Source organism: Lonchura striata, chromosome 8, assembly GCF_046129695.1.
Source record: "Lonchura striata isolate bLonStr1 chromosome 8, bLonStr1.mat, whole genome shotgun sequence".
NCBI lineage: Eukaryota > Metazoa > Chordata > Aves > Passeriformes > Estrildidae > Lonchura > Lonchura striata.
The window spans coordinates 21,750,174-21,775,904 of record NC_134610.1 but is presented as its reverse complement, the minus strand read 5'-3'; the positions used below and the strand labels follow the sequence as shown (position 1 = coordinate 21,775,904).

The 25,731-nt window shown below is 38.8% G+C and overlaps 1 protein-coding gene across 3 annotated transcripts; it reads left to right on the top strand.

The window, feature by feature from the left end:
• The first annotated feature begins 21,801 nt into the window (after positions 1 to 21,801).
• ATP5MC3 (ATP synthase membrane subunit c locus 3) lies at positions 21,802 to 25,010 on the top strand. Of its 3 annotated transcripts, XM_021552403.3 has the most exons (5): positions 21,802 to 21,867; positions 21,949 to 22,026; positions 22,980 to 23,057; positions 23,408 to 23,601; positions 24,766 to 25,010. In XM_021552403.3, the coding sequence occupies exons 2-5, from the start codon at positions 21,988 to 21,990 to the stop codon at positions 24,878 to 24,880; spliced, it is 426 nt and encodes a 141-aa protein (XP_021408078.1). In that variant the 5' UTR covers positions 21,802 to 21,867; positions 21,949 to 21,987; the 3' UTR covers positions 24,881 to 25,010. The 3 variants fall into 3 exon arrangements, with proteins under 3 accessions (XP_021408078.1, XP_031361267.1, XP_021408080.1); XM_031505407.2 differs by lacking the exon at positions 24,766 to 25,010 and having other exon boundaries at positions 23,408 to 23,605; XM_021552405.3 differs by having other exon boundaries at positions 21,844 to 22,026.
• Positions 25,011 to 25,731: the final 721 nt, after the last annotated feature.

The window sequence follows — 25,731 nt, the reverse complement described above, 5'->3', positions numbered from 1 at the left end:
GTATGGATGCTCTCATATGCACCTAACTTTACTTCACACAATTTTCTTTAACTGACATTTATAAACATTATTTTTATTTGGTTTGTTGTAGACCCTACGATCCTCTCCTCATAAACGCAAATGCTAACTTAAATTGAGTTCAGCAAGCCAGTTTTGAGCTGCATGCGGAGAAGATTAAAAGAAATAGTACAAAATCCTCTCCTGGGAAAGATCAAATGGTTACTGAAATGAAAGCAGCCTAAAACTGTAGGGTCTAGCCCAGAGGGGGGAGGGGAATTGGGTATTTAGCTATAATTAACACCTTCTACTTGCACTCTCCAGTGTTTCAAACGGATTGTTTTTTATTATAGGTAGCTGCTCACAAACCTGAAATCACTTTATTAAAAAAAATAGAATCAGAAAAATGCAACTAATAAGGCTAAATTCAAGTGTTCACTCTTCAAGCAATGGTTGTGTTATCCTCAGACTTCTATAGTCAACCATAAAGTCATCAAGCGTTAGTTACATATAAAAACACACTACTTCTGTGTGTGTATGTGATTGCAGAGAAAAATCACCCTTTTTTTTTTTCTGCTTTTCTACAGTACTTGCACTGAAATTTTGCTTGGGTGAACATTATATATATTTGTTTATTTTAAGCTTGAGATTAGCAACTTTATCTAACATTTATAAATGTCTTATTTATTCTTGATGCTATTTCTTCGATCTTCTTTATTTCTGCCAATGTTGCTTAAAAATATCTCAGACAGGTACCTAGAACATTTTAAATTATGATATTGTAGTGGTTTTTTTCAGTTTGTCTTGATAGATGCAGTGCCCAAAGAAAAAGAAAAGCTGACAAGTTTCCTTACTTGGCTTTCAGAGACTTTGCTCAGAGTTTTTGGTATGTTGCATGCTGGAATCTGAAATACAGCTTATTTTCTCTCTGTTTCTTATATCGCAAATCAATCATTGTCAGGTCATTGCCTACTGATCATTCAGTCCCTCAGTCTGGTGCCACAAAAATACTTGTTTTTCCGAAAAGTAACTAGGTTGCTACCTTGCATCAGCTGATCTTAAAGTAAGATTTTCTGGCTTACTGAACTTCAATTTACGTGTTGCTACTACACTCCTTTGGCATTTATAAATTCATATCCTGTGCAGGTTCATATCCTGCCCCTGTAATGCTTTGCAGGCTGTAAGCAAACTTCTTCAACTGGTGCAGATAAACGCCAGTAGTACATCGTAAAAATAAATTCTGGTTCGCATGTACATTAAAGAAAATATCATCTATATATTCTGAATTAACAAGACATTGGAATTTGTTTTGGAATTCTTTTGTAGCTGCTGAAGTGCCTCAAAATCATCACCTTTCCTTTTGCCCTCTCCTGCTGAGCTGTACAAGGAACCCGAGAAGTGTGAACAGAGCGCAGATGTGTCCTGCTGCGTTCTCTGTTCATCACGGATCTATCCCTCAACAACATACCTGGTGGTTCTGATAAACTTATGCACATAACCTTATTAAAAGATTAGCAATGTTTCCTCTGTGTGAGGCCAAGACCCCAGGTATCCCCCCAAGTTTTGGGGGGATACAGCGGGTAGGGAGATGACAGATGGCATTTATTGATGCCAGTGATCCATACGAGTGCATACTGAATTATTTCAGTGTGTAAGAGGAGATGTGCTGTTTAAGAAAGAAGATGATAAAATTAAGATTGTAATATTGGTTCCTTTCTTCTGTGGCTGAAGTCTATGAGATACGTAGATTTGTTTCCAGGTTTTTTGTTTTGTTCCCAAAGAAAGACTGTATTGACTATAAACTTATTTAAAGTAATTTCTTCTTCTGCAGATAAGGTTAATGCTTTTGAGCTTGCTCTTCCATGCTTGGGGGGTGTAACACATATGGTAAGTAATAATAAAATACTGATCTGACTGTACAGTTTTATGTAAGGCATGTGTGACTAAAACCTGAGCAATAAAATTTCCTTTCCTGCTCAGATAGAACTGTATATGCCTGTCATATTTTATTGGTTGTTAAATGGCACATGCCTTTATGGATCACAACTGAAACCAGACAGCCTATGGTATCATTGCATATTTGTCATCTTCAATGAAAATATTACAGCAGATTTCTGTATACTTGGGCAAATTAAGCTGTAGGAAAGTAAACAGTCATGTGGCTGATGAATATGTATGCACTTAAAGCATGTGGAAACTTTAGCTGTTCAGTACTAGTGGCAAAAATATCTTTAGCAAAAATATCTTTAGTGATTTAAGTAGTGACACATGCAGTGATTAGGAAGCAACATTGTAAAGTGATATTTTTAAAAGATAATTAGACACTTTTATCAGATGGAGACAAAAATATCTTACAGATTCAACAAATTATACTCCTTTTAGCTGCTTAGTAAATACCATTAACATCCAGTCACTATACCTATATGAAAGAGATATACAGAACTTCAATTACTGACTTAATATTAGTAACACTGTTAGTAGTGTTCCTCATCCCTTCTGACTTCTGAAATTGTTGGTTCTTTTCCTACATGGTACACAATTCCAGCAAATTATAAAAATTATTTTTAAAATTCAAGAGGAATCACATATAACAAAATCTTAAAAATAGATTGTGTTAAATATACAGTGAAACTGTGCTTTATATGCCCTTTCATGGAATCCAATTGCAAAAATTAATGACAGTGATTCTAATATTAGTTATTACTATGAATACGTATAACTTAATAATATCACATACTGCAAACCAAATTGCACTGTTGTATTGTGTGATAAACAGATGAAATTATACAGTTACACTTGTAATCCATCCTTTGCCCTTTCTTCAAAGTGGCTAAAATTATATCTGTTTAACAACAAATAAAGCCTTGTTCCTTTTGTTTAGCCCACATGGCAGCATAGCCCACTGAATAAGCTGTTTGGACACAGCAACACTGACCTTTATCAGAGATACTTTTGGTGAGGAAAGAAATGAAATGTCTTTCTTTGCAGGTATTAAAAAAAAATATCTATGCTCAATGCCCAGCTGTCAACCCAACAAGTAACTTGGAGGGCCATGCTGATCTTGATTTTGAAGAGTGGTGTGTCATTTTTGTAAAGTCTCCCAAGGTAAGAAGATTTAATTTTTTCATATTCTTGGCACCAATAGCTAAGAAGAGACTCCTGAGTGACAGTGACATGTCAGGAAATTGAGTGGATAAATGAAATTTTGGTAAGCATAATTTACTAAAGTATGATTTACTTACACAACACTGTGAATATTTCATATGGCATGTGTCTACCTCCCACATGTCAGGCATTCTAACCTGATCCTAGCAGGTGAGAGAGGCTGAGAACATCCTGCAGCAGTGCTTCCTTCCTGCAGCCAGGTGAGTGATACCAGTGATGGAAAGCCCAGAACTCTGACATCCCCCAATCCTCTCCCTGTAAAACTACCAGAAAAACCCTTGATCTTCTCTCTGCCTGCAATACAAAGTCTCCATAGCTACCATTTCCCCCAATATTATAATTGCTTTACATTCATCAGAAATAATGTATAAAGGTCAGGCTGATTATGATAGTTAGGCTTTTAGTTTTAGATGGCTGGTTTTGGGCTGAACTGACCTGGCATGACCCTGGGCAGGGACTGAGTTGCTGGGTTTGTCTTGGTTGTGTTTATAAGCTCATCAGGTTTGCAGTCAGAGCATCTCCCATCAGAGGTGCTGATAAGGTTGAAGGAAGACAGAGGTCAGGTGTACAGTGTTGTCATCTAGTCTACAATGTCTTTGTTAGGATGATGTCTGTGGGACATAGACATTGGCTTAGCTCTCAAATTCCTTGCTACTAAATTCTTTTGCTGTTTGGAGAACATATGGGAGAATAAGCTTAAGTGACAATAGGATAGGTGTTCATATTTGGTGAAGATGATTACTGAAATGGGTAAAACATCAAAGCCAACTAAAATATTCACTGATGTATTAGGACTCAGTTAGGAGTTGTGTAACAGAAGGTGTCTCTGCTGCTTTCCCCCAGCAGAAGTGTTCAGACTTAGAACTTTGGAGATGGGCTACACTGCTTTAAATTCAATCTTCTCTTACGTGTGTTTTTTACAGCTATGAATTTCCATTTTTTTGCTAGATCAGTTGCATGAAAATGGTAAAATGTCTGTTGAGGACTGATTTAATGATTCTGACACTTTTAACACTGTCTGAAAGAAAATGCAAAAACTGACAATTTTGAAATGTATTCCAACATCTTTCAAAATCTTACTTTTTGAGTAACTTTAGTTTTCATATTTGAAATCTGTCTTCCCACAGAACTGAGGTTTAAGTTGCAAAATCAGAAACAGAGTTTGCTAAACATTTTGAAAGCATGATTTAAGCTTATGAGATGTGACAGCCAGGGTCTGTGTAGTCAGGTCTCTGATCTTATTCCGAATACCACTCGTATGCCATGTAGTTTTCACAAAGCTGTAAATGTGATTCTACTTTTTTAATTGGGGGTTACACAAGAGTTTATTTTGAAGAAAATAAGAATATTTAAACGTATTTGAGGATCACTCCTACCCTCAGACATTTTCCTTTGGCTCCTGCCGATAGCACTGTTTTCGGGGCTTGCAGAGGGACTTTGGCTGAAGGAGCGGGTTAAACCCCACGGTTTGTGCAGCTCAGTCACCGCTGCTCCCTCTGCTGGCGGTGAAAGACGAAATTACAATCAACACCATGGAGTTACAACTGCTCCAGAGCACAAAATAAAATATTCACGGTTTATATGTGTAAATTAGCTCATATCCACAACTTTTGTGTCAAACTGAGCTCTTTTTTTATCTGATGTGTTACGTGTGGCGTAGCAACTGTAATTTCATATATTTTCAACCATGATTCTTTTTATAAAGTCCTGGACTATCTTATGTAAAAAAAACCCCTCATTTCAAAGAAGTCATTAGATAAAAATCAGGATGAAAGCTTCTAGAATGGATTCTGCCCAAAACTCTGTGAATGTATGGCCAATACCCTATTGCCAACAGAAATTCTTCAGAAGTACAATAACTGAAACATTAAGCAGTTTACTCAGGAGATGTATGTGCATAATATTCACATGATTTCCCAGCCAAGCCACTCCACACCTCCTACTAAATCTTTGTTTAGCACTGTGTGTGTGAAAGATATTCTTATTTTCATAATATTATCATAGTAAAGGATGGAATTACAGTAATTACAATAATTACAGTAATTTGACAATACTTGAAACTAAAATTCTCATCCAAGGCAAATTAATGCAATGTCACATTATTTTAGAATTTAATCTGTGTACCCAGTTTTCACCTACTGCCACAGAAGGTGCACATGTGCACCTGTAAGAAGAATCTGAGCCTGATGTTAGTGTTTAGCACACAGCTTGTACCTTCACACAAGCAGGAAAGCACGTGGCGATGCAAGTGTTGGTCATTTAGACACAGGGCATGTGTATATCCCACTCATTAGTCCCTAAACTGAAGGACATAAATACCAACAGCCAAACACCTTTAAGTCACTAGAAAATGTGTCTTCCCTCTTACCTTTTATTTTTATGGATAAAGGAGCTTTCAAGGAAATGTAATAGCACAGCTAAAACTGAAGATCCATCCAAGTCTACTTAAGGCACCTTAGTGAAAAAAGCTTTGCTGGTCTCACGTCAGTGCGTACTGCAAAAACATTTCAACTCAGCTGATAGTCTCTATTTAAGATGAGCTTTTTGGACTGAAATAATAGGGAGATCTACATAACAAAACTACTTTTAACTCATGAGACATTTTTGTTTGAAAGGGTACACTTGGAAGCAGTGACATGATAATAGGAGTGCTGACTACATGTTTGCATGCAGGTACACAAGGAGGCAGGCCCAGATTAGTGATCTGAGCTTCTAAAATTAAAATACAGTTTTATGATAAATACAGAAAATTAAAATACTAATTTTATGATAAATACAAAAAAGTTTTCCAATTACTCATAATTCTTACATTGGCTGCCCACCACAAAAAAACACCATCAGTGGCACCAACAGCATCTTTGAAAGGAATGCAACAAGAACTATAAATAGTTCCAGTTTCTTGACTTAATCTCTTTTAGGAGTGAGTTACTTGAACCTAATTCCAATGCATGTTTCCATGTGGGCAGCCAAGGGATCATCCAAGGAAGCACCACATTTTCACAGTCATAGAAGAATGACAGATTCAAGGAAAAAAAAATCTAAGTTTAAATGAGGTTAAAAATTGAGTTAAATAAACATTTCTCAACATGTTTTTCCACATGAAAATATTTATTCAAGACCACCCCCATATCTGTTTTAAAGAAAAATAAAAGCTTAAGGACTGTCAGTTTTCTACACAGTATGAGGGGAATAAAGGACACTCTTGCTCAGTTTGACTTCTTGTGAAATAGAAAGAAAGTCATAATACTATGAACATGACATTTTTTCTAGTGCACTCTGGGCTAAGACACTCCTTTACTGCAATTCCTTTTAGGTAGAGTCTGGTTTTTGTCAACCCATGATTTTACCTTACCAGGCAAGAAATTTCCATAGCAGGTTTAAAGCACCAAGAGAAAAAGCTCCCCAAAGCTGTTTATGTCATGCAGCTTTGCATGCCTCAGTTAATGCCAACTTTCTAGGTATTCTTATTTTTTGTAAATAAATAAATAAAAACAACTTATTTTTCTCACCATGCCAAACAGTCCACTTTATGGTAGGAGATAACTTTATCTTGTATCTCTGCATATAGGTTATCTCCTCTTACAGGGAGGCCATAAATGACTCATGGAATTTTCTTCCATAAAGAAAAAAAGTTAAATATTTTTATATTGGAGACAGGATTTTCAAGTGTGTAGGGAAATTCTGTATTTCAATGAAAGCTTAATTTCTCAGACTCTTAACCCTTACTGACATAAAATTAGTATTTTACATAGTTCTTGAACAGCAAAATGACTCATGAGTAAATTAAAGTTTATGATATGCAGAAATGTGAGTTATTAACAGTGAACCTATTCTAGCACTGGGAGGTACAGGATATTTTGCACTCCAAGAATGATGTTTCTGAAGATGAATCCTTAAGGCTGAGAATGTTCCAGCTGTAAGCCTACTGAGTAATGCTTCCTGAGTGAAGTCATGCTATTACTTCTGGGAATAATTCAGCCCTGAAACTTGCTCATTTTACTATGTTAGATTAGATTCTTTAACACTATTCTGCCAAGACTGCTGTTTACTTTTTTCCAAACTTTCATTGTCTCATTATCTCTGGCATTTACTAAATGCCTGTCTGGAGTTAAAAAAAAATTCTATGTTTAATCTGTGTCAAGTTATCATAGGGAACACAAGGGGAAAATGAGAGAAAAACTCAAGGATGTAGACTCTGTGAAGAAAAAATAGTTTCATTCACTTGAAAAGGGAAGGCTGGCTCTTTCTACCCCCTGCAGAAAGGTTATCTTGCCTTGGCAGTGCTTTCCTCATGCTGCTGGGCAGGGGAAGCCACCACCTGTACCTGCTGCAGGGTGACAGGTCTGCCTGCTGGGCTGCCCGTGTCAGCAGCAGCACGCTGCTGCACATCATGGACACTAATGCCTCACAGTGAAGAAAAACTTGGCTTCCCCCTAGGCCAGCACTCGGTCCAAATTTAGTAATTGCTCTAGAAATCTGGTCATTAAATGCAAGATTATTCTGTCGTATGATATGCAGTTTAATGACTTCAGCTTTTTCCATGCTGCATGGATACACTTGGTGAAGATTTTTAAACACCAACAGCTTCTGCTAAGCATTAAAAATGCAAAGCGTAATATAACAGGTGCAAAAGCAGATCTTTAATGTTCTTGTGCTTTCCTCATGAGTTAGGTGGTTACAGTATATTCCAAGAGGATAAGCTGCCAGTTTAATATACCAGCCTAACTTCCACTTAGGAATTCTAAAGCAGTGATACATTATACAGCTACTAATTTTCCTCTACATTGTTTCCTCTGAGAAAGATGAATTTTCTTTGCTGAAGTTCTCTCAGCTATAATTTGGGTTTCTATTTCTCAGAAAAGCCTTCTGCATTTAATCAGATGTAAATGTCCTGTTAAACTATCTCTTACTGTTACCAAAAGATAAAAAGATAGTAGGTAATATGAAAGTACAAATTATCTCATTTTTCTTGTTTGTTTGTGGTGTTTTGTTTTTTTATTCTACCAGTCAACTTGTTTTGTGTGATTCAAAGGATGCCTTACTGATAAACAGAGAAATTACAGACAGCCAAAGGGGAGATCTTTTCCATTATTTGAAATAGAAAAGTCTAATAAAAATGCTGTATTTAATGTTACGTAGTAAGTATGTGTCTTCCCAGACCAAAATCAGCAGTAATAGAGAGGCCAGTTTACTTCATCCTTGCAGCTGTGCAATCAAGTGTACTGCTTTTCCCAGTCTGGTCTCCAATGGTTGGATCACAGGGGCTTTCCACTGTTTCCTATTGCAGAAAAGTCTACTGTTTTTTAATTTTCAGATTCAAAGTCATTCAACATTTCCTCCCTTTCATTATAGTCCATCACTAAACTTTCAGGGGAAAAAATAAAAAAGAAAGAGAAAAAAACAACTATCAGCAAACAATTTTGGCATTATAGTTTTCTGTAAAGCTGGAGATTCTCTGATTTTTCAGTTAAACATTCAGTGCTTCCTGGGTTTACTACTCTATCTTTATAAGTCTCTGAATGTTTTTTACAAATGGAGATTTCTGAAGGATGCTTCTGAATTCAGATGTCCCATACCCAAAAAAGAATAGAATAAAAAAGAAATTTGATTATGTAAGAACCACACAATTGTCCCAGATCTCCTTGCAAAAGCAAATGTTGGTCCTAAACAGATTGTAAGTAAAAACATAATGAAGAGTGTGGAAGGCAAGGAAAGCCAAGTGACAATGAACTTCAGTGAGATTGCCATGTCAGTCTTTGATTTTTTAATCTGACTATTTTCTTAAGTATATCTCATTTATATAAAAAAATATTTCAAGGCTGGCAACTGAAGACATAGAAGGAAATTTTCAACATCACAGAGTGGCCTCCAATTCCATAAAATTCAGTATTGTAGAGAAGGAACTCACTAGAATATATGAAAGCTAAAATCTGTTATCCAAGAATGAGTTACAGTGTCTTATAATCACTCCTTGTCTGTGAATATATTAGAATCTGGGTAAAGAAAAATGAATAGCCTATTGTTAAAATTGATGGAGAATACAGAGTAAGGGAGAATACTCCTGGATGGCTATTATTTAATTTATTTTTTCCTAATATTGTACAAAAATATTTTAAAATATATATTCTAATAAATGCAAGAAAGATGCTTTAATGTACATTTCATTATATGTTCTAATAACATAAACATGTAAACATTCATAGTTTCCTAATCATCTTAGCGCACACATAAAAATCACTTTCAAAATTAAAATCAAAATCTCACCTGGGAATTTCACTTTCTTTAAAAACTATTAAGAATACTCATGAGTCACATCCATAGTTCACTTCTAGCACAGAGCTAGAACGTAAAGGAAGTTTCTTTTACTCTGTAGGGATTGATTCTCCCTTGAAGCCTGGATAAAATCATTCCAGTGCTACCTGAAAGATCAGCAGAGGATAGCACTTCAATTACAAGCAAGAACCTGGGCCAAAAAGGAGCTCTTGGTAATTCTCAGAGTGCTCGTTATCTTTGGCTTTCTGCCTTAACAACTGGCACGTACAATACCAGGTGTATAAAGGTTCTGCGTGGTCGTTGTGTATGCTCCACACTTGACCTCACTTGGCAGAGCTCTGTCTCCTCCTGTGCTGCCTTTCACCTTGGGAAATCATTATATCACTTACATTTACGTAAGGCTGATCCAAACCACTTCTCAATTACAAGCCTTTCAATGGCACCCTCTTTGCAAAGGTGTGAGTGGCCCCATAAGGGACAAGGAAACAAAATTCCTTGCCCAGAATCCGGATTTCTGAGCTATGCTTGCCCTGATTTTTATAGTAAGAATTCTTTAACAGAAGTGCTGCAGCTGAAACAAACACCAGTGAGTGCTTTCCAATTCACTCTTTATATGAGCTCATAAAAATGACCTTTGTGTGAATTTGCCAGGGAAAAATGTTTCTGTCTATAAGATGTACAGATCTGGAGATGTCGAGAATATAAACTCAAACAATATTCTGGTTGTGCATCTGGCTTCTATTAGTCAGCAGTACATGATGTGATAGTAAGACAGAAGTAAAGAGCGCATGGAGGGATTCAAACACTCAGTTACCACATCTGTCTCCCTGCATTATCATCATTAGAGTGTTTAGTGCAATTTATCTCCCTTTCCATTTGGAAGATTCATGTTCCTTCCTATGAACCGGGCATCAGCCCAACCATGATGGGTTGTGTCCACAGGGGAATGCCTTCACTTTGACACCTGCTAGTAGCCATCATCTGCCCAGCAAGCACTGCTTGGCTTGTTTATGTTCGCAATATTTAGCTAACCAAGGGAGGAACCAGTGTGTGTTTGTCTGATATGGAAACAGGAGAGCAAACTAGGGAAAAGAAAGATAAAGGTATGTCCACTCTTCCACAGCTGACAGATTTTACAACTCTGACATTCCAGAATTAACAAAACTGAGCTCTGCTTTTAATTAATTCCAAGTAGAGAAGAAGGATGCTACTGGGTTTAAATCTATTGAGACGCAAGAAATGAAGAGTGAGTCATTTGCAATGGCCACAGTCTGACAGTGGACAAATCAGTCTCTCCATCCCAAAGTCACCGAAGAACTTGAGTATTTAGACTTCATGTTCTTTTGCACAGAGATCAATTTTTACTATGTTTTTGCCAGAATGCTGTACCCTGAGGCGCTGATCTCAATGAGGTAATCTGGTTACTATCATAATGCAAACCATCCCATTCATGTCTCTGCTCTCAGGCCTAGATCTTACCAATGAAACCTGCATGTAGAAAGGAATTGAGGAAAAATACCTAGATGGAGGACAGAGAATTTTTCCTTAGGATCAAAATTTCTATTATGTTAGAACCAAATTATTGCTAATTAAGGCATTATGCAGAAAATTGGAGCTGGAGCAATTCCCTTTGGCCAGCTTCCTGGCATTACTGGCAAAATCAAAAAGCACTAAGTCATCAGAAGGTTCAAAGTACCGTTGTGGTGCATGTTGTCATATCTGAAAACTTCTTGGAGATGGTTGTTAAAATATCCTTTCAAGGAAGATACAAGGATCCCTATTTTCTCAGGCTTCTGAGAAAGGGAGGAGGGTGCAGGAGGGTCTGCACTTCTGCTAAGTCTCATCTTACTGGGATGTGTAAGTGGGTGTGATTCCTGCAGTGTGCGTAGGAGTTATCATGCGAGCTTTAATCTAGAAGCTGGCCTGTGCAGGCTGTGATGACACATCCAGTTGCAGCATACACAGATGTTAGATACAAAATAAGTCTAATTTGAATCCAGAGATCTGGGTTCTGTTAGTGACTCTGCCATGTATTTCCTGCATTGCTCTAGGCAAGGCATTCCGAGCCTGATCCAGTCTCCATTTAATTCCACAGCACCCCTTTGTCTGGTAGTACTCTGAGCTGGATTCAACTCCTGGCTTATCACTTTCCCAGGCTGTCCCTATTCTTCAGTGGTATAATCATACCTGCTCACTCCATAGGTGTCTGATACAGCTTAAACTATTTGCCTCTGAAGTGATTTGCTACTTAGGCATAGCATGAATATGCAATTGAATTAAATTCTCAATTCAGTAAAAGCCTAAACCTCTAATAAGCTTCAATAAGGTAAACACATACTGGGAAATTTCAGGTTCTGTGTCATTAAGTGTCTAAACCTACTCTTTAAAATTCAACAAGGTAAATTAATTCATTGCAACTACTTAGGGGCCTAAGATGAACCATACGTCAAAGTACCTTGCTCAAGGCCCTATTATCTGTCATTAGCCATAGACATGTACTTAAAGCTAAGCATATCCTTAAGTGTATTGCTCAATTCATCTCTAAAAGCATAATACTGATATGCTTTCTAGCACAGAAAATACATTTGAGCCTAGAAAATGCTAAAAGTAATCTACCTTTAATTATATGAAATGTCACAAATTATTAGTTTAATCTTTTAAATAAATCTAAAGAAACAAAGAAAATTTAAGGTCATGTAGCCCATACTAATTTCCAGGAATCTTTGGTTACACTATAACCCTTCATTTTTACGTAACGCTGAAATCACAATACTGATGTGTATTTTGAAGTAATTGTGTTGGTGGTCCCTTCGTGCTTTCTGAACATCTAACAGTTAGCTAAGCAAACACACATGACTGATTAAAAGAAGAAAGGGAACTATTTTTACAGGGACCATTAAACTTTAACTGCCATCTGGCAGGGAATGATTAGAGAAGATCAAAATTAAGGCAGTCAACACAAATACTGTGTGGATACCTCAGGGAATTAATGTGGATAGAAGATGGTGGACTTGTGGCTCTGTTAAGAGACAGACAGAGAAGGAAGTGGTGAACACATCCTTTATGACTGCTGCCCTAATGGCCACATTCACAGCAACAGAAGCAGAGAAAGAAGAAATCAAAACCACCTGGGAATAATCAGACGCTTGTTGTCATAAAGAAAGAAAGTTAAAGGATTATACAAGAGCCACACCATTCTTGTTCCCCAACAAGCCAGGAAGGAAATTTTTATTGTGGAGGTGTGTTGCAGTTGGCAGGTTATCTACTATCTTTACATAGGCATTTTAAATAGGGTCTGTAATAAATCTTTTAATTGAAAGGCTTTACAGAACACAGACCTGTGGTTGATGTAACTGAACGCTGGATGTCACTATACACACTATTAGTCATTTTAGAGGCATTAAAAACACCGTCCAGCCATGAACTGGAGCAATCCAGACATGTTTTTTTTAAATCAGCTATCTTTAATTATTGTTGTTCTAGAGACAGCAGTTTCCATGAGCCAAAGCTTCCAAGCTGCCTAGACATGCACCAGTCATTTTTTACAACTACTCAGCTGTGTGCCACGGCAATGCTGCTGGTGAGTATTACCTAACAAGTGTACTTTGTCTGACTTCATATTTTAGGGGAAAGATTTGAGGTTTGTATAGAGAGATAACGGACTGGCTGTTCACTGCAACATCTCAGAGGTGAGAATTTGACCAGGCAGCCTTGTAACTTTGCTGTTATGGCTATCAAGAAGCAGTCAAAATACAACTCACCCAAAAGTGCAACAGCCCTCCCACGAGGCAGCTCCTTGTCTGACTGTACTGGAGTGGAGCCTTGTTTTCACCCTTCGTGAGCTATTGGATTGGAAAACCTCCATTCTCACAAGCAAGTGCCTTGAAGTTTTTCATTCCATCGCACTAATAACATACACCTCTTCTGCTACTCTGCTGCACTTACCTGAGGGTGTTTTCTCAGGTATACAATTATTATGAGGGAGCACTATTAGGAGACTTATCTTCCCTTATCTTTAGAGATGATAAGGAAAAGAAAAACAAAATATCTCTGAGTCCCAGTGGTATGGAAAACAAATCAGCACTGACAGCCCACAAGGTCAAGTTAGTTGCTAAAAAGGCTAAGGATGGAAGATAGGTGAGAGGATGTAAAGCTTAGTTACAAATGATGAGTACTGTGAAATTAGGCTTTTTTTTTTTTTTATTTTATTCTGTTTTCAGAATACAGTGTTCTGAAGTTATCAATAGCATAGGAAAAGCACATTAAGTTTCAAAGCCTACGAAATCTTGTCAACTGTACTCAATTTCATAAACATGCTAAACAACAAAATGATCAGAAATATACACATTACTACTCTGAAATGTACAGCTAGTAAAAATGTTTGGTTATTTTAGAACTTGATTCCCAACAGCATTTTTCAATATACTCATGTGCCTACTTGTCACTCTGCATCCTTGAAATGCTAGGACTCTAAGAAATCTTTGACTCTTCTGCACATTCTTAGATTCAACATTTTTTAGGAAGAGGTAAAATACAACTAAAAACAGCCTTAGGTGGTTTTTGCTTATAAAGAGAAAAACTGACAATACCTTTCCTGATTTGCAAAAATACATTTCTATGCACAACATGTGAACCAAGGTCTTCCTAGTGCTTTTCAGCCAAAACACTATGTGTGTCAAGAGGGTTGCAATTTTCCATGGATCCTGGCTGCACAATCGGATATCTAGGAGTCAGAAATTATGACTGGAAACACATAGCTGGAATTAGGTACCCTGAGTCTTATTTTATTCCAAATACTATTTTCCAAGATATATGCTGGGCAAAATGTTCTTTTGGTTGACTGCAGAGTTATATTTTAAAATTTGACCATAGTTTTGAGCTGTTTAATTGAGGCATATAAAGAGGTTTCGCTCTTTCCTAAACTATTTCTAGCCTTTATACAGTACAGAGTAATTTTGCTAACATGAGTAATCTGTTCAGGGGCAAAACAGGAGTCAAGTGCAGCTACAATATACTATTATAATACTAATACAATATGTATAATATATCAATACAATATAATGTATCTTATATAGAGCATTATATAGACTAGTACGTTTAATAAGCAGTATTAATGTTGTTGTACATATGTGCCATTTTACAAATGGGTGGGGGCAGAATATGCCTTACACAAAAATCTGTTGAGAATCTAGAAAGGAAAAAGCTGTGGTGCAAAAAGCAATGCTCTATCATTTTCTTCTCAGAATATACTACAGTCACAAAGCCGTGAAAAGGCACCTGAAAAAAAGCAGGACAGCTCTGGTAAACTTCTGCAGTTTACTGTCCCAGCTTTGATGCAGTAACCTGTTAAGACTGCTCAGAGTATGCAACAGCCTATGGCTCACTCCTATGAACAGGGTGCAGAGCATTCATTCTCACATGCAAAATTCCAAGCACTGAGCCAAACTGTAAGAGAAATACAGAAGACATTCGTTGATTTTTTTGAAATAATACCCACAAGCATCTACAGATGTGATCCCATGTAATGAAGCATGTGGCCTTAAGCTGGAATTATTTGCAAACAGCAGGATCTCCTGGCAAAAGAGATGGCACTTGCTGTGTAATGAAAGCTGTCCCTCTAAAACCATGTTTGGTTAGCACCTATGCCCTGTTGAAATTGGCATAGATAATTCTGAGTGGGAACAATGCCAGCACAACAGATGGGAATGAATACAGACATGCCAGAGAACCAGGATGTTAATTGAGTCTGAGTATTAGGGACAGAGTCCTTTCCAAGAATTTAGAAGTGGCAGGCTGTCCAGAGTTTCTCTACTTTAGGTAGGAAACATGAGAATATATGATCTCTTTTGTAACTATGAGCAAAATCAATTACAGTAATTTAAAAATAGATCATCCGAGCCATGCAAAGCATGACAGTAGGCACCTGAATTTCAGCAACTTTTTCTCTGGGTTCAGAATGACACCAGGTCCTAGAGGGCAGCCCCTGTTCACTGGAGACAAAAGGATTCCACAGGTTTTCTACTAAGTGGTTCACACTGTAAAGCTTCCAGATGATAATGAATATTGTTCATTTGTACACTGCCTTTCAGGCTGTGAGCTCAAAGCAATTTGCAGGGATATGAGAATCTAAACTCATAGCTGGGAGGTGTCTCATTTACAGTTAAGCAGATGAACCTTGCATGTACTAATGGGCTGTAGTCCCATCTCCCCTCCAAACAGTGATCATCAACTGGAAGTCAAACCCCTGTGAAGAAAGTGGAGGAAGGCAAAATCCTTCTGCCACAGTCCTGTGTACCCTGCTTTTGTTCTTTACATGGCACAAATAGCCATAACAGAACAGTTATCCAAAACACTAATTTAGTCTCCAAACAAGATTTAACAGCTACATTTCCTATTTCTCTTTTCAGATTATGAATGGGCAAAATGTATTACACAAAAAGACTAGTCCAGGATTATTTCTATAATTCTGGGAAACAGGAAAAATAATGAATCTAAGGGGAAAAAATGCTTAGGTATTTCTGTTTAAAAGCTAAGAATATGGTGTTGCAAATTTCCCTGGGAAAAAAAAAAAAAAAAGCCTGTATTTTCAGAAGAGCCCACTAAGAAAACATTCTTTTATTTTGGATTTCTTTAACTTCAGCTATAAAAATTTATGGATACTTCTGACAAAAAAATGGCTCTAATTTGGGCAAAATCTTGGCTGTCTGTACTGTGTATTGTTGCCCTGTTCTTTTGAGAGTTTTAAAGTACTTCTAAAAGTTTCTATGCCTTCTTATATTTACATATTTCAACTGAGTTTTCTCACACGCTGTTCCTGTAAATAATGATTGGTTTGCAGTCTTCTTTGTGGGCGGAGAGAATTGATGGACTGTTGGTTTGACCAGTATGGTTGGAGAGGTGGCAGTTTCACCCTCCAATCCACTGTCATTTTTACTATTGTAGATATAGTGGAGTCAGAAAATACAGTTTGGGTTTTTGTGTTCTTTTTCTTTCCTTTTACATCTAGCCTTCTTCTGTGAGTTATTTCGTGTCGCAGTGTGACCTTGTATAATAAGAAAGGTGTTAAAATTGGATTGCCGATGTTGCACTCTACCCAGTGCAGCCAATAGTGTCAGCTTACAGCTGAACTTTGTTTTCTGTTCAAAAGGTGTTTAGTATTCTTAGCAACATAAAAAGCATTGCTGAATTTCTTTTCATTTAATCCAGTGATACTTTGTAACCTAGAAATCTGTGTGTCTGTTATTCAGTGAACTGACTGACCATTTCAGGTATGGGCTGCTTTTGTAACACAGCCTTGAGGAATAACATGAGTCATCTGAGTAAGAAAATTTACTTATAGTTTAGTTAAAGGAGTTTATGTTCTAAAGTAATACATGAAGAGGTATATTAATTCTAAATGTTCTGAATCTTCTGTGAATTTATAAAAATTGCTTTGATTAAACATCAGTGGCTTGTTTTATTGCAGCTTTTCCTCAAAAATCATTTTCCAAAAAATACTGGGCAGATGCATAATAATAATTTTTAAACACATGAGAGTTCACCCTGAATGTGGCAGTCCTGACACACACAGTGTAATAGATGTGAAGCATAAAGTGAAACTATTAGTGACATTTCCTTTCACTTTAAGTAACATGGCAAAGGTTAATGGTCGGACTCAATAACCTCTGAGGTCTTTTCCAACTTTAAAAATTATATAATTGTATGGAATACAAATAAAAGTTACATTAAAATAGGAAATCATAATTTTATAGAAAAATTATAATTTTTGCTGGTATATAAAATAAATTTTAAAAGTACAGGATTGTCTTCCTTAGGAGATTCTGGGTTTTACAAAAGGCTGAGTGTATTTTTAATACTGTTGTACAGCATCATAAAAGTAATCAGTAGAACCTAAATACTAGACAATAGGCTTGCTAGCCATAGGGAAAGCAGCTCTACCAGTCTTTTCTGGCAAGGTTTCTTGGATCCTTGATGTCACTTGCCACCAGAATCCAACAGCTAGAATGAAGATGAGTTTGCCTCTTTTCCATGTTGAATTTCTGCTGAAGGAAAATGTTTTTCCTCTTGACAACATCCCATTTTGATATATATAGCTGTGGTGTAGCAGACCCTACTTAGATAATCATTGTGATATTTAAGGCAGATCTTAAAAACCCAAAAATTATATTATAAGGACTAGAATGATTTCCCATTCAAATTGTATGAATGTTCTCAACAGTATTAGCACACATTCCAAATCTTGCCAAGTATGAACATGGTACAATGTTTGTGGCTAATGTCATCCATTTCTAGGACTCAGGTATTAAAATAATCAATGGTCTGTAGAGCAGAATGCTCTACAGCCTAAATCAGCTCTACTTTGTTAAGTGATTCCTGTGCTCCACTGAAAGAAGCCATTGAGACTATAAAAAACCAAATTTTAGAAAAAAAAAATTGCTTGAGTAAGTACTCTTGAAGACAAAGATCACTGAAGACACAGTTTCTTCCTTTCCCTTGTAAAGGAGACGTTTAGAATTTAGAGAAAAAACTTTATCATCTGTATTCCTATGAAGCACCTCTTATGATCCAGACAACTCTGCAATTAAAACATTACTTAGGTCAAAATTGGCCAACTACTAAAAACCAGTAAGGTAAACAGGTATTAAGAGAGTGCTACCAAGGGAATTTCTACTTAAAGCAGAGCCATTTAATAATAGCTTTGTTCCTTCTTCCCAGAGCACAAATGGTTTAAATACTCTGGAGTGTATAAATTCTGCTCTCTATATATCTTCTTTCCACAAGCCTTTGCTCCAGGTCTGTGAGCCCTGAATAGGAAGATTCAACCTCCCAGTTGTGAATGGAAGAGGTAGAACTGAAACATGACCCAGGCTGTGAAAAACACTGAAAAACTCCTGACTTTGTAAATCAATATCAATCAATGCCCTGCAAAGTACTTCATAAATCTGGATGTTCAAGAGAGCTAACCCTGAGGTAATATACCTTAAGTTTTAAAATATTTCACAACATTAGGATAATCTCAGGAGGCCATTGATCCGACTTCATCCTTCGGGGGTGTTCTAACAATTAAGAGTTATTGGAATATATTGGTTTTCCAGATACATCTCCTCTTCAAAACAGATTTAAAAAAAAGACTAGTGTGAGTGTGTGACAGGGTTAATAATCCTCTGCTGGGAGATAAAATTTAACATGAAGGAATAGGTTTCAATCTAGCAGCAGAACATTTTATTTAGGGTTTGGACAATGGGAATTCTCTTAAATAGCCAAGATTTCTCCTTCATAGAGAATATAGAACATTCAGATATAGATATTAATCTTTTATAAGTTATTAATAATAAATGTTGGATTCTGGCAGACCCTCCAGTGCAAAGCACTCTGGACATGCTCATTTATTTAGCATTGCACAGGACTTTGTACTTGCTCAACTGAACCAGTATGCAACTACCATCATTTGCCTGTACCTGGAGGAAAACCAACCCATATCTATCAGGCAGGCATTCCAGTTTATGGGTACTGTTCCCAGCTGCCTTATTACCTGCATTCTGGACAGATATAAGGCATGATAGCACTCTAAGAAGTCACCAGAAAAATGCCATTTGTAGGCAACATCCATTCTGCTGATACTTGTGTGTGGTAACGTTCAGACATGTAGATACCAGTTCATTTCAGGGTTATAAAGTGAAAGTTCATGTCACTGCAGGACTCAGGCGTGGGATCCATCAGTGATCCTAGCAAATGAGCTGCTTGGCAGTGAGGGTGAAACACATGTTTCTTTTCTTAAAATAAGGACTAGAAGACTGGAGAAACTTTATGGTTCCAGGAGAGATCTTTTGGAAAGCTTGGAAAATTTGGGATGACCTTTTCTCTTTCCTTTCTGGGAAAGGAGAAGGCCATACTGGTGGAACAACAGCTAGTGGTCACTTGCTGTTCTTACTGCCCTGACACAAACCTGGCTCAGCAGCAGGGAATTGTAAGGCCACAGGAGCTGTGGGAGAGGACTTGCTCTTCAGGCACCATGTACTGCTCAATCATCTGCACTCTTACTTGCCAGGGGCAAAATGGGGAGAAAATCTCCTGTGGCATCCATGGCTACTGCCCACGTGCACAACTGGTCCTGACAGGGAGAGACAATTGGAAAACTGGGAACCTGCTCAAAAAGATTTTCAGAAATGCGGTGAGCAACTAGAAATTACACTGTCTTTAATGCACTGATGCCCTTCCTTGGGGACCTACTAGCAGGTCAGCCATAGGATAGGAAATGGTGTGAGATTAACACGTGTTTCTTTATGAAGATCTTCGTGAATTAAACTCAGCCTGGCCCCCAGAGATCTTCAGTAACAGCTCTTCAAAATCCTCCTGAAAGGAACAGCTGAGTCACATTCACAATACAGTATCAGATGTTATGCCTTAAAAGCAACAATAAACCAATATTTAATAGTGGTTTTGACACTACTCACAACAAATGGCTTGTGAATGAATCTTTTACAAAACATTCTGGGGTGGGGATTGTGACAGAAGAGAGCACTTCTTTTGTGAAAGAACAGGGTTTCTGTTTAATGCGGTTTTGAGTCCATGTGACTTTGTGCTGTGTGTACACAGGAGTGTAATTTTCACTTTCTTCTCCATTCATGAGAGCTGGGGGAAGATTTGTTTCATGCATGGAGGTCCAGACCTCCAGTTTCCCAAGGAGAAAGCACGTCTCTAACTGCTGTGCTTCCTTCTATGAGGAAGTGAATTTTTTTTGTTGCAGACACCCTGCTGGCTGCTGCACTTCCTAAGGTGAAGTACTGTCTTCAGTAATGGGGTACTCTGAATGTCACTGTGCAGCAGCATGCCACATCAAAGGCATTCCAGGACTACAGCATTTGCCTTTGCTTTGTTTTTCTTCATGGGTGATGGAAGTACTTATTCCCACAATAGCATATGGATTGAATTTTTTTTAATTAATGCATGAATGAATGAATGAATAAATGAATGAATGAATGAATGAATGAATGAATGAATGAATGAATGAATGAATGAATGAAAAGTTCTGCCTAACCATTAAAGGTTTTGCCATTGGTATTTATTTCTTAGTGTTTTTCTGTGGAAGAACCATGTGGCAAACACTGCAGATCTGCCCATGTACCTCAGTTCCCAAAAAATGTGTGTAAGCTGTGACAAGGAAAAAAACCTAAAAAACAAACCAAAACCTCTTTTGCTGGCCTTTACAGACTGATGTTTTACTGTTCTGTTACTAAAGACTCTGGATGCAAACTGGAACCAAACCAAGCTTGCTGCTGGATTGAGGCAGGGAGCAGAAGGCTGGGAAATTCAAATTGTACTGTTGTCTCTCACCTTTGGACCTACAACTGACGTCTCTCTCCTGTACCTACGGATCAGGAGACACTGCGTTGTAGGTTATAAAAGAAACATTGTGGTTAGCACTGGTATGCAGCTGCTGAAAGCACCTATTGATCATGTTTGTTGGGGGGTGTTCAGGTTGCTGACGTGGAGCATGTCTCAGCTTTGTGGCACCTGTGGATTAACCGGTGACAGCAACATCAATCATCCTGTAAGTTTGACAGAGTCCGACACTCATCCTGAGACTGTTCCTATCCCTAAATACACACACAGCCCCTTACTTGGTCCATTGGAGACTGTTTGCAGCACACGATTTTAGATGGTGCAGGTTGTATCCAATTTAAATTGTACAATTTAAGATAAATGTTTCCCAGTGTTTTACTCACAGCGTTGATTTTCCAGCATCTTTACTAGCTGGTACTAATACCACTTACAATAGCAAATGACCATTAAAATAAAGATCCCATTATCAAAAAAACATCAAAGCACATGTAAGTGATTAAAGCAGGAATCTCAGGAACACATGCTCAGCTCAGTGAAGATAATCCTATTTCGGTTAATCTTGATTAAAAAGGATTTTTTCGTTACTTGGGTGCGAATCTGCTCATCGTGCAGAAATGACTAATTGAACAGTGGGGGTGTTTGCACACAGCGGGTGTCCTGGACACGGCCTTCACAGACCCCTGCCGACACCCGAGCGCCGGGGAGGGGGCGCAAGGCTCATACCGCCACAGCGACACCGACAGCGACACCGCCCTCGGCGGCGCCCCCCCCACAGAGACATTCTCCCAGGGACATTCTCACGGTGACATTCTCCCAAGGACATTCTCATGCTCACGGTGACATTCTCACGGTGACATTCTCATGCTCACGGTGACACCCTCACGGTGACACCCCGCCTCACCCCACCCGCGCGCGGCGGACGCACTGCGCCTGCGCAGGGAAGCGGCGCACGCCCCCCCGCCGCCGCCAATGGCGCCGGCACAAAGTGACCTTGGCCGCGCTCCGCCTCTTCCGCCGCCCGGCCCCGCCGCGCCTGCGCACAGCCGGCCCAGCCCGCCCGCCCGTCGGCCCGAGCGCGGCACCGCAGCGGTGAGCGCCGCGCCACTCCCGCCATCCGCGCCCATCGCCGCCCCCGCCCGCCGCACCCTCACTCTCTCCCTCTCTCCGCAGAGACGCCGGATCCTGAGCCCCGGGACGCCACCAGCTAAGATGTTCGCTTGCGCCAAGCTCGCCACCTCTCCCTCCCTGGTGAGTGGGGGTGCGCGGGGGGCGCCTGCGCTTCGTCACCGGCCCCGTCCGTGTCTGTCGGTGACGGCCGCGGCGCGATCGCGGCTCGATCGCGGGTCGGGCGGGCCTGCGAGCCCCGCGGCAGCGCCCTGGGACTCGGCCGCGCCGAGCGCCGCCCGCCCGGGAGCGAAGCGGGGGGCGGGGGTCGGGCGGACTGCGGCAGGGCCGCGCTCTCCTTCCTGCCTCCTTGGCGCGGCCGGGGCCCTCTGCCAAGGTGAGGGGAAAGGGGGAGGTCAGCGCCGCCAGCAGCTCCGGGGCCTACTGCGCTCCGTGCCTCGCTGTAGGTCAAACTCTAGCCTGTTGCTGCTCCTGTGCAAGGCCGGAATTCTTTGCCCTTGCAGAGATAAGAGACTGTCCTGCATGAAAATGCCCTTTCTGGCCTGTTGGAGGTCTCATTTTGCATGGTCCAGGCCTAGGTTTCCTCTGCAGGAAGAGCTTTTTGCAAGAGTCGATATGACCTTAGACTGCTGGGAGCCCAAGGACACATGCAGGCCGCTTGTGAAAAAGGATTCATTCATTTGTGCCTCGCTAAATTTAAAAGTCTAGGTTACATCTGTGCATTTAACAACTTTGAAAATCATTTTGATGGCTTTTGTTTATTCATTTCAAATGTGTTTCACTGCCTTTTGGTCGGCCGGGATTTTTTGTCACTGTTCTGCTTTATTTACTGTCAGCATAATGCATGTATATTTTCACTGAGTGGTGTGGCTGTTTACTATATATCTTTTGAAAACAGCGCTGTCAGACTGCATAGCAGTGCTTGCTTCTGTATCGGTTAGTGTATATCCAGCTGTTCAGAGATTGCTGTCTTTCAAGAAAGACAAATGGCTTAGTAGCTAGTAGTCTTATTATCTTACAGACTATTGTGATCAAATATTTCTTTTTTTTTATTTTTTTTTTTCCTCCTCTTACAGATCCGTGCTGGATCAAGAGTCTTGTACAGACCAATTTCGGCATCTGTGTTGTCTAGGCCAGAGGTCAAGAATGGAGAGGTACCTTATAAACAAAATTCTGTATCTTCCTAAATTACCTGGTGAGCCTAAATGTCCTCAAACTAGAGTTCGCTTATACTAACACAGATACCTATAGTGTGAAACTTGCTTTAAGTCAAACACCTAATAATACTTGTTGCTGTCTTGCTCTTTCCCCTGAGAAGTCTTTCACATTTAAAGTTGGTACTTTCAGGTGGAACAGGTAATGTTCTGAAGTTTATGACTTACCATCTCATCACTCTGAAGAATAAGTAGACATTGGATCTAATACAACCTTTAAAACTGGATGATAACACTATCACATGGTCTTTTGTCTGAATATAATGCTTTTTCATGTTTTGTTTTCTTAGGGCAAGTCAACAGTTAACGGGGCCCAAAATACTGTCTCCCAGCTTGCACTTAGAGAATTCCAGACTAGTGCTATCAGCAGGGACATTGACACTGCTGCCAAATTCATTGGTGCTGGTGCGGCCACAGTAGGTGTGGCTGGTTCTGGTGCTGGAATTGGAACAGTCTTCGGTAGTCTAATCATTGGTTATGCCAGGTAATCAGTCTCTCTCTTTAAAAACTATTTAATTGTATGCAGATGTATCTTGAGACAACTGAACTGTAGAAAAGATAATGGCACTGTAATAAATTCTGTTAATGATTACTGTTACTGATACACATGGCTGAAGAGAATCTTATGAAACTGTACCATATTCATCAGGATGGCTCTATTGTTAAATTCAGAACTTTGTACACTCTTCCTGGAGGAGAGCCATGAAAGAAATTGCATCATTAGACATGGTCGGTCTTTCAGTCGCTAAAGTCCAGTGTTTGAGCATTCAGTTCCAGAACTGAATTAAAAATCCAGCCTTTATCTTTCCCCATGTAAGAGGAAAAGTCCTAAATAGTCTTCATAGTCAGAATCATTGTTTAGGCATAGATGTTTTCTAACACATTCAGCTTTGTATCTCAGAATATGTAGTTATTTTGGCAAATGAGTTATCATCCCTTCTAGAAATCTGAAGGGGGCAAGTGTGGAGATTTTGTAGTAGGGATGAACTTCCAGGCAATTTTACAACATTCCTTTAATAGGAGTAGTTCATATAATGTCATGGAAGAGCAGAACTGATACAGACATAAAAGATGTTTCATGTTCTTCACTACTTTATCAACCAGTTAAGTCTTAACTTCTTAACAAAGATATTTTTTTTAATTGAAGACAAGGAAGTTCACTTTCCACTCCAAGAAACAAATGTTTTCAGTACAAAATAAATATATCAAGTTTTGAATTTGGCATGAACATGTCAATAAGCAGTTGTAGAACATTGCTTCATAGTTTTATATTGGAGATTTTCTCTCAGTTCTTGAAGGCATATTCATTGCATTTTTGCAACAAAGTGCTGCAATTTTCTTTTGGGTTTTTTTGTACTTTTAAGTGGTTTCAGTTCCTATATTTGCCTTGAGAGCTGGTTAAAACATGATACACATGAAATTCCTTGGAGTATGGTTCTCATGTCACAGATGTGAAATAAATGTCTAAATTAGATCTGAGTCTAGTCTTAATTGCCAACTAATTTGTCTTCAGTGTAATCCTTAAATAAGTTGCTTGGATTTATTGAATTTTCCTGTTACAGAATCTGTAGCAACTATGAGGTTAAAGTGCATGAAAAACATCTTAATTGTAAGGATAAAAAGCACTCACACCTTGTCTTTCTTTTAGAAATCCTTCTCTGAAGCAGCAGCTGTTCTCATATGCTATCCTGGGATTCGCCCTGTCTGAAGCTATGGGTCTCTTCTGTCTGATGGTTGCTTTCTTGATCTTATTTGCCATGTGAATGGAGAGCTGCCTGTAATATTGGCATTGGAATGTAACTGCATTTTATGGGACTCCCAAAATGTTGGTGTCATGGAAATTAATACTATTTCCAGAGTCATTTCATTAAAGATAACAACTTTAACTGTCAACTTGTTGCCTTCATTTATTGTCTTTCTCATTAGGGTATCTGAAAGATGACATTTTGTAATTTGGTGTCCATGGATTGCTCCTGATAATGACATATTGCATAGCACTCTTCCAATCAACTATTTTATTTATTAAAATTAATGTGGCATGCACTTAAAAGATCTAAGGATGTAGAGATTAAATGTGAAAGGCTGCATTGTTGGCCTTGTTCCTTCACTTGTGGTTTTTTTCCTAAGTTAGCTGACACACATTCTGGTACCTCTTGATAGAAGGAACCAAACAGAAATCCATGAAAGTGATAGGACACTTCGTATCAGTTTTCAAGTACACTAGATATTTTGATTACCATGGAGGGTTTTCCACTTTGAAAACAGTTGACCAGTGTTCCCATTGAGCCAAATAAGGAACTGCTTTAGTATGGTCCAAGGCATTTAGTTGTGATACAAGGACATTATATTTTATTTAGTTAACTACATTTTTGACATCACCAAATTCAGAGAGCTGCCAGCTTTCCAATTTTGTAGTCAGCCTTGCATTATCTCACACATTCTTTGAAAAGCATTAAAGCATTTTGGCTAAAAAAAAAAAATAGCTGCAGTATCTACCTTCGCTTCTCTTGTAGCAGTCTAAAGGCATTTATGGTGTCATCTATACTTGGAGGAAAACACTGTTACTATACTTACCTGGTGAGGGGGTTGATAGCATCTCAGACTTTATCCAGAA

Bases quoted from the DNA above. Each gene is read 5' to 3' on its own strand.
- ATP5MC3 (XM_021552403.3), top strand. From the start codon at position 21,988: ATGTTCGCTTGCGCCAAGCTCGCCACCTCTCCCTCCCTG. The intron at 22,027-22,979 runs GTGAGTGGGGGT...CTCCTCTTACAG, and splicing joins TCGCCACCTCTCCCTCCCTG to ATCCGTGCTGGATCAAGAGT. The intron at 23,058-23,407 runs GTACCTTATAAA...TTGTTTTCTTAG, and splicing joins CAGAGGTCAAGAATGGAGAG to GGCAAGTCAACAGTTAACGG.